Source organism: Dendropsophus ebraccatus, chromosome 5, assembly GCF_027789765.1.
Source record: "Dendropsophus ebraccatus isolate aDenEbr1 chromosome 5, aDenEbr1.pat, whole genome shotgun sequence".
Taxonomy (NCBI): Eukaryota; Metazoa; Chordata; class Amphibia; order Anura; family Hylidae; genus Dendropsophus; species Dendropsophus ebraccatus.
This window is the reverse complement of record NC_091458.1, coordinates 7,274,909-7,288,304: the sequence shown is the minus strand read 5'-3', so window position 1 is coordinate 7,288,304 and position 13,396 is coordinate 7,274,909. Positions and strand designations below refer to the sequence as shown.

At 42.8% G+C, this 13,396-nt stretch overlaps 1 protein-coding gene across 1 annotated transcript in view; it reads left to right on the top strand.

Annotated features, from left to right (window-relative positions):
• LOC138793988 (zinc finger protein 845-like) overlaps window positions 1-13,396 on the top strand; it is a 57,076-nt gene that overhangs the window by 31,277 nt on the left and 12,403 nt on the right. The window contains exons 12-14 of the mRNA XM_069972753.1: window positions 4,607-4,790; window positions 4,887-5,562; window positions 8,661-8,817. Coding sequence (XP_069828854.1) covers window positions 4,607-4,790; window positions 4,887-5,562; window positions 8,661-8,817 — 1,017 coding nt within the window. The remainder of the gene's footprint in view (window positions 1-4,606; window positions 4,791-4,886; window positions 5,563-8,660; window positions 8,818-13,396) is intronic.

Sequence of the window (13,396 nt, the reverse complement as noted above, 5' to 3'; positions counted from 1 at the left end):
ACACACAGTATACATATATCACACATTCACCATGTATATTACACACAGTATACATATATCACATATACACCATGTATATTACACACAGTATATACATATATCACACATACACCATGTATATTACACACAGTATACATATATCACACATACACCATGTATATTACACACAGTATACATATATCACACATACACCATGTATATTACACACAGTATACATATATCACATAGATGACATGTCTGATATGACAGGAGGAGATGGCTGACAGCTGATTGGTCTCTTCTTCAGCACACACTGGTCCCGCCCACACTGTGGAGTCACATGACTGCAGCTGGTCACATGACCTGTGATGTCACTGAGCACACGGCTGGTCCCCCGGTGAGGAGTCGGTGCTGGAGGTGAGTGAGGAGCCGGATTATACTCTTCTCTCTCTCTCTGTCTCTCTCTGGTCTCTCCCTCCCTCTCTCTCTGTCTCTCTCTCTCTCTCTCTCCCCCTCTCTCTCTCTCTGTCTCTCTCCTTCTCTCGGTTTCGGCTACGATCCTGACAGTATACAGTATGTGCTGCGGCTATGGGCAGGGGTGCATGCTGGGTGTAGTAGTCCTTCAGCAGTAACAATGTATGGGGAGTAGTCCTGGTAGTGACAGCAGGGGGCAGCACCCACCCCTGGTATTATACAGAGATGGGAACCTTCTGCCCTCCAGCCTCTGACCAGGCATGATGGGAGTTGTAGTTCTGTAACACATGGAGGGCTGCAGGTTCCCCATCCCTGTATTATGCCAGCGCAGCGCCATCACCAGGTTATTGGCGGCACTACATCTATATGTAACTGATCCCAGCCATGTACACCTGTCCCTCCCCCACAGGGGTATCCCGGCCATGTACACCTGTCCCTCACCACAGGGGTATCCCGGCCATGTACACCTGTCCCCCCACAGGGGTATCCCAGCCATGTACACCTGTCCCTCACCCCCAGGGGTATCCCGGCAATGTACACCTGTCCCTCACCCACAGGGGTATCCCAGCCATGTACACCTGTCCCTCACCCCCAGGGGTATCCCGGCAATGTACACCTGTCCCTCACCACAGGGGTATCCCAGCCATGTACACCTGTCCCTCACCCACAGGGGTATCCCGGCCATGTACACCTGTCCCTCACCCACAGGGGTATCCCGGCCATGTACACCTGTCCCTCACCCACAGGGGTATCCCGGCCATGTACACCTGTCCCTTACCCGGCCATGTACACCTGTCCCTCACCCACAGGGGTCTCCCAGCCATGTACACCTGTCCCTCACCCACAGGGGTATCCCAGCCATGTACACCTGTCCCTCACCCACAGGGGTCTCCCGGCCATGTACACCTGTCCCTCACCCACAGAGGTATCCCGGCCATGTACACCTGCCCCTCACCCACAGGGGTCTCCCGGCCATGTACACCTGTCCCTCATCCACAGGGGTATCCCAGCTATGTACACCTGCCCCTCACCCACAGGGGTATCCCGGCCATGTACACCTCTCCCTCACCCACAGGGGTATCCCAGCCATGTACACCTGTCCCTCACCCACAGGGGTATCCCAGCCATGTACACCTGTCCCTCACCCACAGGGGTATCCCAGCCATGTACACCTGTCCCTCACCCACAGGGGTATCCCAGCCATGTACACCTGTCCCTCACCCACAGGGGTATCCCGGCCATGTACACCTGTCCCTCACCCACAGGGGTATCCCGGCCATGTACACCTGTCCCTCACCCACAGGGGTATCCCGGCCATGTACACCTGTCCCTCACCCACAGGGGTATCCCGGCCATGTACACCTGTCCCTCACCCACAGGGGTATCCCAGCCATGTACACCTGTCCCTCACCCACAGGGGTCTCCCAGCCATGTACACCTCTCCCTCACCCACAGGGGTATCCCGGCCATGTACACCGGTCCCTCACCACAGGGGTATCCCAGCCATTATGTACACCTGTCCCTCACCCACAGGGGTATCCCAGCCATGTACACCTGTCCCTCACCCACAGGGGTCTCCCAGCCATGTACACCTCTCCCTCACCCACAGGGGTATCCCGGCCATGTACACCGGTCCCTCACCACAGGGGTATCCCAGCCATTATGTACACCTGTCCCTCACCCACAGACTGCCGGCTTTGCTGGTGTTTTCTAGTGACTCTCGGCCTCTACAGAAACCAGACTGATCTGTACGGATAATCAGGAACTATCTGGATCCTGTGAGACGTCATGTAGGATTTCCTCCAGACAGGATTCTGCTCAGTCCTTGTTCTCTTGTTTCCTCAGGTAAAGGCGATGGTCCCCCACATCAGTGACCCCCCAAGGCTGGAGAAGGCGGGAGACATGATGGCGGCCAGGATATTAGAGCTCACCCTAGAGATAATCCACCTGATCACCGGAGAGGTGAGCCATGCGTCACATCCCCTCCCTCTTATCCCTATAGATAATACAGGGAGATGACTGGAGAGGGGAAGGATTGTTAGACTCTCTGTAGTGATCAGTGTCTCACCATACACAGGATTACACAGTAGTGAAGAAGTGGTGTGGTGAGTGTGTGGCGCCCCCTATATCAGGAGGCTGGAGCAGCAGCCCCATCACAGATCCTCCACCTCCATCACTGATCCATGAGCAGAAGATCCTAGAACTGACCACCAGGATGACTGAGCTCCTGACTGGAGAGGTGAGCAATGCTGCTGGGAATGCTGGGACATATAACACCAAGGTGGGAGGTGTCTGGAGGATGACGCCATCATTGTGTGTGTCAGGTTCCTATAAGGTGTCAGGACGTCACCGTCTATTTCTCCATGGAGGAGTGGGAGTATGTAGAAGGACACAAGGATCTGTACAAGGAGGCCATGATGGAGGATCAGCCGCCCCTCACATCACCGGGTAAGAGGAGACCTACTGATTATAGAGGAGACCAGGGGTGAGGGGCACCGAGACCCCCATCATCCCTCATCACATATACACAATGTACTCAGTCCCTGTGTCTTCCCTACAGATGGATCCAGGAGGAGAAATCCAGCAGCAGGGAGATCTCCCCGTCCTCTGTATTCCCAGGATTGTCCAGAGGATCAGCACAACGGCCCCCCGGATCAGCACAACGGCCCCCCGGATCAGCAGGTAGAAGAGATGGATTCACTGGTTGTCTCATAGAGGAAGCTGTGGCGCTTTCTGTTTTCTAATTAGCCGTCCGTCCATCCATTCTTCTATGTATTTGTCTCATATCTATCTGTCTAATATCTATTGGGCAGTATGAGGACTACACCATAGCTGATGGTCAGTGACTAAAGAGGCAACACCTGAAGGGGATACCCGCAGTACCGATAGAGTAACTGTATAGTACAAATGCTGGGGAATAATAATAAATAGTCCCATGCAGTTCAAGGAAACTATACTAAATAACCTATATACAAAAATGACAGACTACTGCATTATTTCCCATAGCTGATGGGCCCAGCATGGGGCACACACAGCAGCTAATATTGGGATGGGTAAAAGATAATACTTAGATAGTTAACAATTTTAATAGCTTTTGGGGACATCATTAACTGGTGAAATCTTCAGTGGGCCCCCTGCCTGTATGGGCCCCGGAGCGTCCGTCCCCTCTGTCCCCACTAAATTACGCTACTGGGGGTCAATCACACGATATGCTACGGGCAGGAACAGTGTACATCCTTGCTCTCCTGTAGTGACGGCCGCGCTGTGAAGTGTGTTGGAGCTCCCGGTATCATCATGAATGAGTAGCTAGTTAAGGTCCGTAGCAGATCGGCTGTAATTGCGGAGGGTCGGAGTCCCCCCTAACACTTCAGGCTTCTTTGTTTCTCATGTATTTCCTCTTTGCAGGAAGATGATGGTGGAGCGATGAGCGGACACACAATCCCCGTATCGGAGTCAGAGAACGGTAAGAGCCTTTCGGGAACCTTATGTATTTGGTTCCTTATTTATTATTGTTGCTGGAGAGGGTCATGGAGGCGGGGCATATCAGCCATTGTGCCCCCCGTCCCATCTTGGCCCCCTGACAATACTCGGCCCATTGACGTCACCCGAGGAACCAAGAAGGAAATCCTGCATGGGCACAGTGGCCTCTAACAGTGGTGATTGGGTGCAGGGCAAGGTTAGGGATAGCGACTTTAAAGGGGTACTCCACTGGTAGAGGCCACCGTGCCAATGCAGGATTTCCTTCTTGGGTCCTTAGGTGATGTCAATGGGCCGAGTGTCATCAGGGGGCGTGATATCCTGCCGATCCAGCCAGGGGCCCGATCCCTGACATTGTCCAGTGCTGATAAGTGATAATTGTAGTATATAGGTGTATATGTATATAGTGCTGCACTAGCGGTGACTGACGCTTCCCTCTATGTGACGGCTCTGTCTGTGCAACTAGAAGGAGAGATCATAATAAATGTCTTTCTTCCTCCAGGTGAAGACTGGAGAACCGTCCCCCATGAGCCTCTCCTCCTTTTTCCTCCATCTTATAAAGTAGAGGATAATCAATCACAGATTGGGAGGAAGAGATCTGGACATAAAGGGACTAAAGTGTTTGCCTGTTCTGAGTGTGGGAAATGTTTTAAGCAGAAATCAAATCTTATGGGACATCTAAGAATTCACACAGGGGAGAAGCGGTTTTCATGTTCCGAATGCGGGAAATGCTTTATGCTTAAAAGTCATCTCAACAGGCATAAGAGAATCCACACGGGAGAGAAACCATTTTCCTGTCGGGAATGCGGAAAATGTTTTACACGTAAAGATTATCTTGAAAAACATCAGCAAATTCACATAGGGGATAAACCGTTTCCTTGTCTAGAATGTGGGAAGTGTTTTACTCGGAAGCCGTACCTTATGGAACATCAAAGAACTCACATGGTCGGGGATAAACCGTTTTCATGTGTAGAATGTGGGAAGTGTTTTATGCTGAAAGATCGTCTTGAGAGACATCAGAGAATCCACTCGGGGCAGAAGCCATTTACATGTGTGGAATGTGGGAAGTGTTTTACACGTAAGGATTACCTTGAGCATCAAAGAATTCACACAGTGGTGAAGCCATTTTCATGTGACGAATGTGGAAAATGTTTTTTGCATAAAAGTTCTTTTAAGAATCATCAAATTATTCACTCCGGGGAGAAGCCATTTTTATGTCCTGAATGTGGTAAATGTTTCAGTCATAAATCGTATCTTATGGAACATCTAAGAACTCATATAGGGGATAAGCCATTTTTATGTTCAGAATGTGGAAAAAGCTTTATGAGTAAAAGCCATCTTGAGAGACATCAGCTGACTCACTCAGGAGAGAAGACGTTTACTTGTGTGGAATGCGGAAAATGTTTTATGCGTAAAGATTATCTGGAGAGACATCAGAGAAGTCACACAGGGGAGAAGCCATTTTCATGTCCTCAATGTGGGAAATGTTTTACCTATAAATCAGGCCTTATGTATCATTTAAGAAGTCACACGGGGCAGAAGTCATTTTCTTGTTCAGAGTGTGGAAAATGTTTTTTGCTCAAACATCATCTCGAGAGACATCAGAGAATTCACTCTGCAGAAGAAGTTGTCGTGATCTGAATGTGGAAAAGGTTTTAGTGAGCGATCAAGACATCTGAGAATTCACACAGGAGAGAAGCCTCCTTCAAGCACAAAACGAGGGAGATGCTTTATGTATAACACTTCTCTTTAGAAACATCCGGAAATCTCCCGCATAGAAGAAGCCGGATCTGTGCCCTGAATGGGAATCTGCGCCCTGAATGGGAATCTGCGCCAAATCATACAGGAATGTTGTGGATTCTGCAGCATGTCTGCAGGGTGCGGCCATGTTTAGCCTCCATGTTTGGTTTTTGTTAGGAGTGAAGCTCCATTGTAGCATCTTCTTCCTCAGGACGTGTGGCTTAAAGGGATTGTTTCTTCAGAAACCGACCTATTGTCAAAATTAAGTTTATATGTTAAATATATTTTTGGTGATTTCTATCTTTATTATACATTCCTGCAGTTTTCATTCTCACCTCTAGGCCTAATAATAAAGGGAATCTGTCAGCTCCCGGGCCCTACCTGAGGTGCTTGCAGTGTGCTGTAGCTGGCAGTCCCCTAGTGAGCATGATGACTTTTGGTAATTTCCCGTGCAGCGGAATATGCACAATCTTATGTCTCCTCCTATTGTAATCAAGAGTCAAACAGGAGTTGTCTTTGCCACCCTCTGGCCGCCTCACCCCTCCTCCCTCTTCATGAATAATCCCTGCTGCTTGGCCTCCTGCCCGCTCAGCTGTCAGCCAGTGTCTCTGATTGTAGACCAGTCCTCTGTAGACAGTTTATGTCAGAAATAAACACTCTGAATCTCTAAGCTCAAATGTGTAGGAGCTGTGGTCTAGGGGTAACTCCCCTGTCTTGAGACCTGCCAGCAGTTCTGCTTTTGGTTCAAATCCCCTGATGGAAATTAAACATAGGTCTTTATTTTATTTTTTTTCTCATTATTGTGTCTTTTTAAGGCTATGTTCACACATAGTATTTTTCTCAGTATTTTGTAAAACCAGGAGTGGATTAAAAAAACACACAGAATGGCTATGTTCACACACTGTTAAAATTGAGAAGATGGCTGCCATTTAATAGCAAATAACGGACATTATCTGCCTTAAAATGGCGGCCATCCACTTAATTTCAACTGGTATTTGAACCAAAGAAAGAACTGCTGGCGGGTCTCTAGACAGGAAAGTTACCCCTAGACCACAGCTCCTACACATTTGGGGTCAGAGATACAACTATTTCTTTTAGACATAAACTGCCTAGAGAGAACTGATCTGCAATCAGAGACACTGGCTGACAGCTCATCGAGCAGGACGCCGGGCAGCAGAGACACTGACTACTGACTGACGCTGAGCAAGCAAGAGGTCGGGCAGTAGAGACACTGACTACTGAGTGAGCAGGAGGCCGGGCAGCAGAGACACTGACTACTGACTGACAGCTGAGCGAGCAGGAGGCCAGATTATTTATAAAGAGGGAGGAGGAAGGAGTGGTGAGGCGGCCAGAGTGCGGCACAAACACTGAGCCTTAACTCCTCTTACCTACGTAAAATAAAAAGCCATCAGTCTGTTCTTGAACACTGTCCAACAGAGAGCCCTATGGAAGTGTGAACTTAGCCTTACACATGTATATTACACATATATAAGCCGTGTACCAGGATCGGCTTCCCAGGATACAGCAAAGTCATGAATGAGGAAAACGAATCCAACACCAGGTCAAACAAAGCTGCACTTTACTGAAAGATACAAAGGTACCAAAGCTCGAATATCCCAAAATGATATACAATCAGGCTTATGCCGAGGTCCCTGTGCTACACAGCGCGTCGCCCGGAAATATGTTGTATGATACACAGTAACTTTACCTACTAGCGAGCTTAGATAGGCCGGCCGGCGTATCCCTACTATCCCCTGAATAAACAGGAACCAATATGTGGGGGGTCTCTGATGGGCGTTAGCGGGGTAGCACAGGAGCTCACAATCCTTATAAACTATTTACATTATTATCCATCCACAAACAACAGTATAAGGGTACGTTCACACATACCATATCTGCGGTGGTTTTTATGCTGCAAGTTCGCCATTAACCCCCGCGGTCTGGGAACATACTCTACCGGGTTCCCTCCTTCGGGGGCTCCTGGCGTCTTCTGGCGGTCAGCCGGTACGCTGTGGCGAGGCAACCACTGATTGGCTGAGCAGGAGGTCCAGACGCCGGAAGCCCCCCGAAGCAAGCCGGAGCGTGGAGCAGGTACAGTATGCTGCGGCTAGCGGGGGGTTAACAGGGCTGTCAGTTCTATACTCACAGCGGGATGTTCTCTCATAGAAACTAACAGAAAAGGGATCAGCAGCGGATCCGGCCTATGTGTTTGTACCCTGATAAGACAAATGGCCGAGTTGCTGGGACGTTCCTTACACAATATACTGCGGCCTGTGACAGACAATAGCCCTGACTAAGCTATGTACAGGCCCAATATCTGTCCCAGACCTCTGACCTTTAGACGGTTACTGAATGAGGGGGCCCCTCCTGCCAAGGTTCTGTAGTAAAGATGGCCGTCGTTTCTCCTCACATCTATGACACAGCTCCTATGCTGTCTCAGTGAATCTCCCAACAGGACCCGGTCACAGACTAGTATGGCTGCTCTCCACAGCATTTGGGGGGGCAGAAGATATACGCTTCACCTAAATGGCGTCAGGTCTCTCAGTCTGCTACAGCCAGCTATCTCATCAAAATGGCCGCTCCAGACTTCCCTCAGCTGCTTCTCCTTCTTCCCTCAGGTCACATCTTCCCACTGTCAGGTTCGTTTCCCTTGACAACAGCACAACCTTAAAGGGGTACTCCAGCAAAAGCTTATTAACAGTAATTGAAACACATTACAGAGTTATATAACTATAATTTGCTTCAATCACCTATCTGCCCCTTTCCCTATTTTTCCCCCCTCAACCCCCCACCAGGAAGTGAAGGAAACTCATTCTTACCTGATGACTGCAGACTAGGGATGGTCCGAACCTGCCGAGGTTCGGGTTCGTACGAACATTTTGTGACAATGACATCATCAAGTGGAAGGCGGATCTAAGCCCTGTTAGGCCAGCCTCCCTTTGTCAGGTGACTCAGGTTGCTCAGCTCTGATTGGCTGAACAAGCTGTAAGCCACCTAACAGTTCTATAGAGTCAGACATCACAGGAGACAAAGTGCATCATGGGAAAACCCAAACCAGGAAGCGAAGAAAAAATGAAGACACAAACTGGAGCTTCAGGGACCTGCAAACAGCGGGAAATTCAAACAGAGACGGACTCCGGAGGGATGGTGAGTGGGAAAAGCAAGTTTATGATTGGTTTATTGTTTTTTTTTTTTTTTAATCAGCACCAGAGTTATTCTTTAACACCACAGGCCGTGTGCTGCAGCGACATCTTTTGGCCAAATGCAGAATGTCAGTTTAAAACCATATATCATACATATTATTATATACAGTTACATCTCACTGGTTGTTTCATATCACACATACACCATGTATATTACACACAGTATACATATATCACACATACACAATGTATATTACACACAGTATACATATATCACACATACACCATGTATATAACACACAGTATACATATATCACACATACACCATGTATATTACACACAGTATACATATATCACACATACACCATGTATATTACACACAGTATACATATATCACACATACACCATGTATATAACACACAGTATACATATATCACACATACACCATGTATATTACACACAGTATACATATATCACACATACACCATGTATATTACACACAGTATACATATATCACACATACACCATGTATATTACACACAGTATACATATATCACACATACACCATGTATATTACACACAGTATACATATATCACACATACACCATGTATATTACACACAGTATACATATATCACACATACACCATGTATATTACACACAGTATACATATATCACACATACACCATGTATATTACACACAGTATACATATATCACACATACACCATGTATATTACACCTAGTATACATATATCACACATACACCATGTATATTACACACAGTATATACATATATCACACATACACAATGTATATTACACACAGTATATACATATATCACACATACACCATGTATATTACACACAGTATACATATATCACACATACACCATGTATATTACATACAGTATACATATATCACACATACACCATGTATATTACACACAGTATACATATATCACACATACACCATGTATATTACACACAGTATACATATATCACACATACACCATGTATATTACACACAGTATACATATATCACACATACACCATGTATATTACACACAGTATACATATATCACACATACACCATGTATATTACACACAGTATACATATATCACACATACACCATGTATATTACACACAGTATATACATATATCACACATACACCATATTACACACAGTATACATATATCACACATACACCATATTACACACAGTATACATATATCACACATACACATGTATATTACACACAGTATACATATATCACACATACACCATGTATATTACACACAGTATACATATATCACACATACATCATGTATATTACACACAGTATACATATATCACACATACATCATGTATATTACACACAGTATACATATATCACACATACACCATGTATATTACACAGTATACATATATCACACATACACCATGTATATTACACACAGTATATACATATATCACTCATACACCATGTATATTACACACAGTATACATATATCACACATACACCATGTATATTACACACAGTATACATATATCACACATACATCATGTATATTACACACAGTATACATATATCACACATACACCATGTATATTACACACAGTATACATATATCACACATACACCATGTATAATACACACAGTATACATAAATCACACATACACCATGTATATTACACACAGTATACATATATCACACATACACCATGTATATTACACACAGTATACATATATCACACATACACCATGTATATTACACACAGTATACATATATCACACATACACCATGTATATTACACACAGTATATACATATATCACACATACACCATATTACACACAGTATACATATATCACACATACACCATATTACACACAGTATACATATATCACACATACACCATGTATATTACACACAGTATACATATATCACACATACACCATGTATATTACACACAGTATACATATATCACACATACACCATGCATATTACACACACAGTATACATATATCACACATACACATGTATATTACACACAGTATACATATATCACACATACACCATGTATATTACACACAGTATACATATATCACACATACATCATGTATATTACACACAGTATACATATATCACACATACATCATGTATATTACACACAGTATACATATATCACACATACACCATGTATATTACACACAGTATACATATATCACACATACACCATGTATATTACACACAGTATACATATATCACACATACATCATGTATATTACACACAGTATACATATATCACACATACACCATGTATATTACACACAGTATACATATATCACACATACACCATGTATATTACACACATTATACATATATCACACATACACCGTATTACACACAGTATACATATATCACACATACACCATATTACACACAGTATACATATATCACACATACACCATGTATATTACACACAGTATACATATATCACACATACACCATGTATATTACACACAGTATACATATATCACACATACACCATGTATATTACACACAGTATACATATATCACACATACACCATGTATATTACACACAGTATATACATTTATCACACATACACCATGTATATTACACACAGTATACATATATCACACATACACCATGTATATTACACACAGTATACATATATCACACATACACCATGTATATTACACATACAGTATACATATATCACACATACACCATGTATATTACACACAGTATACATATATCACACATACACCATGTATATTACACACAGTATACATATATCACACATACACCATGTATATTACACACAGTATACATATATCACACATACACCATGTATATTACACACAGTATACATATATCACACATACACCATGTATATTACATACAGTATACATATATCACACATACACCATGTATATTACACACAGTATACATATATCACACATAAACCATGTATATTACATACAGTATACATATATCACACATACACCATGTATATTACACACAGTATACATATATCACACATACACCATGTATATTACACACAGTATACATATATCACACATACACCATGTATATTACACACAGTATACATATATCACACATACACCATGTATATTACACACACAGTATATACATATATCACACATACACCATGTATATTACACACAGTATACATATATCACACATACACATGTATATTACACACAGTATACATATATCACACATACACCATGTATATTACACACAGTATACATATATCACACATACACCATATTACACACAGTATACATATATCACACATACACCATGTATAATACACACAGTATACATATATCACACATACACCATATTACACACAGTATACATATATCACACATACACCATGTATATTACACACAGTATACATATATCACACATACACCATGTATATTACACACAGTATACATATATCACACATACACCATGTATATTACACACAGTATACATATATCACACATACACCATGTATATTACACACAGTATACATATATCACACATACACCATGTATATTACACACACAGTATACATATATCACACATACATCATGTATATTACACACAGTATACATATATCACACATACACCATGTATATTACACACACAGTATACATATATCACACATACACCATGTATATTACACACAGTATACATATATCACACATACACCACGTATATTACACACACAGTATACATATATCACACATACACCATGTATATTACACACAGTATACATATATCACACATACACCACGTATATTACACACAGTATACATATATCACACATACACCACGTATATTACACACAGTATACATATATCACACATACACCACGTATATTACACACAGTATACATATATCACACATACACCATGTATATTACACACAGTATACATATATCACACATACACCATGTATATTACACACAGTATACATATATCACACATACACCATGTATATTACATACAGTATACATATATCACACATACACCATGTATATTACACACAGTATACATATATCACACATACACCATGTATATTACACAGTATACATATATCACACATACACCATGTATATTACACACAGTATATACATATCACACATACACCATGTATATTACACACAGTATACATATATCACACATACACCATGTATATTACATACAGTATACATATATCACACATACACCATGTATATTACACAGTATACATATATCACACATACACCATGTATATTACACACAGTATACATATATCACACATACACCATGTATATTACACACAGTATACATATATCACACATACACCATGTATATTACACACAGTATACATATATCACACATACACCATGTATATTACACACAGTATATACATATATCACACATACACCATGTATATTACACACAGTATACATATATCACACATACACCATGTATATTACACACAGTATACATATATCACACACCATGTATATAACACACAGTATACATATATCACACA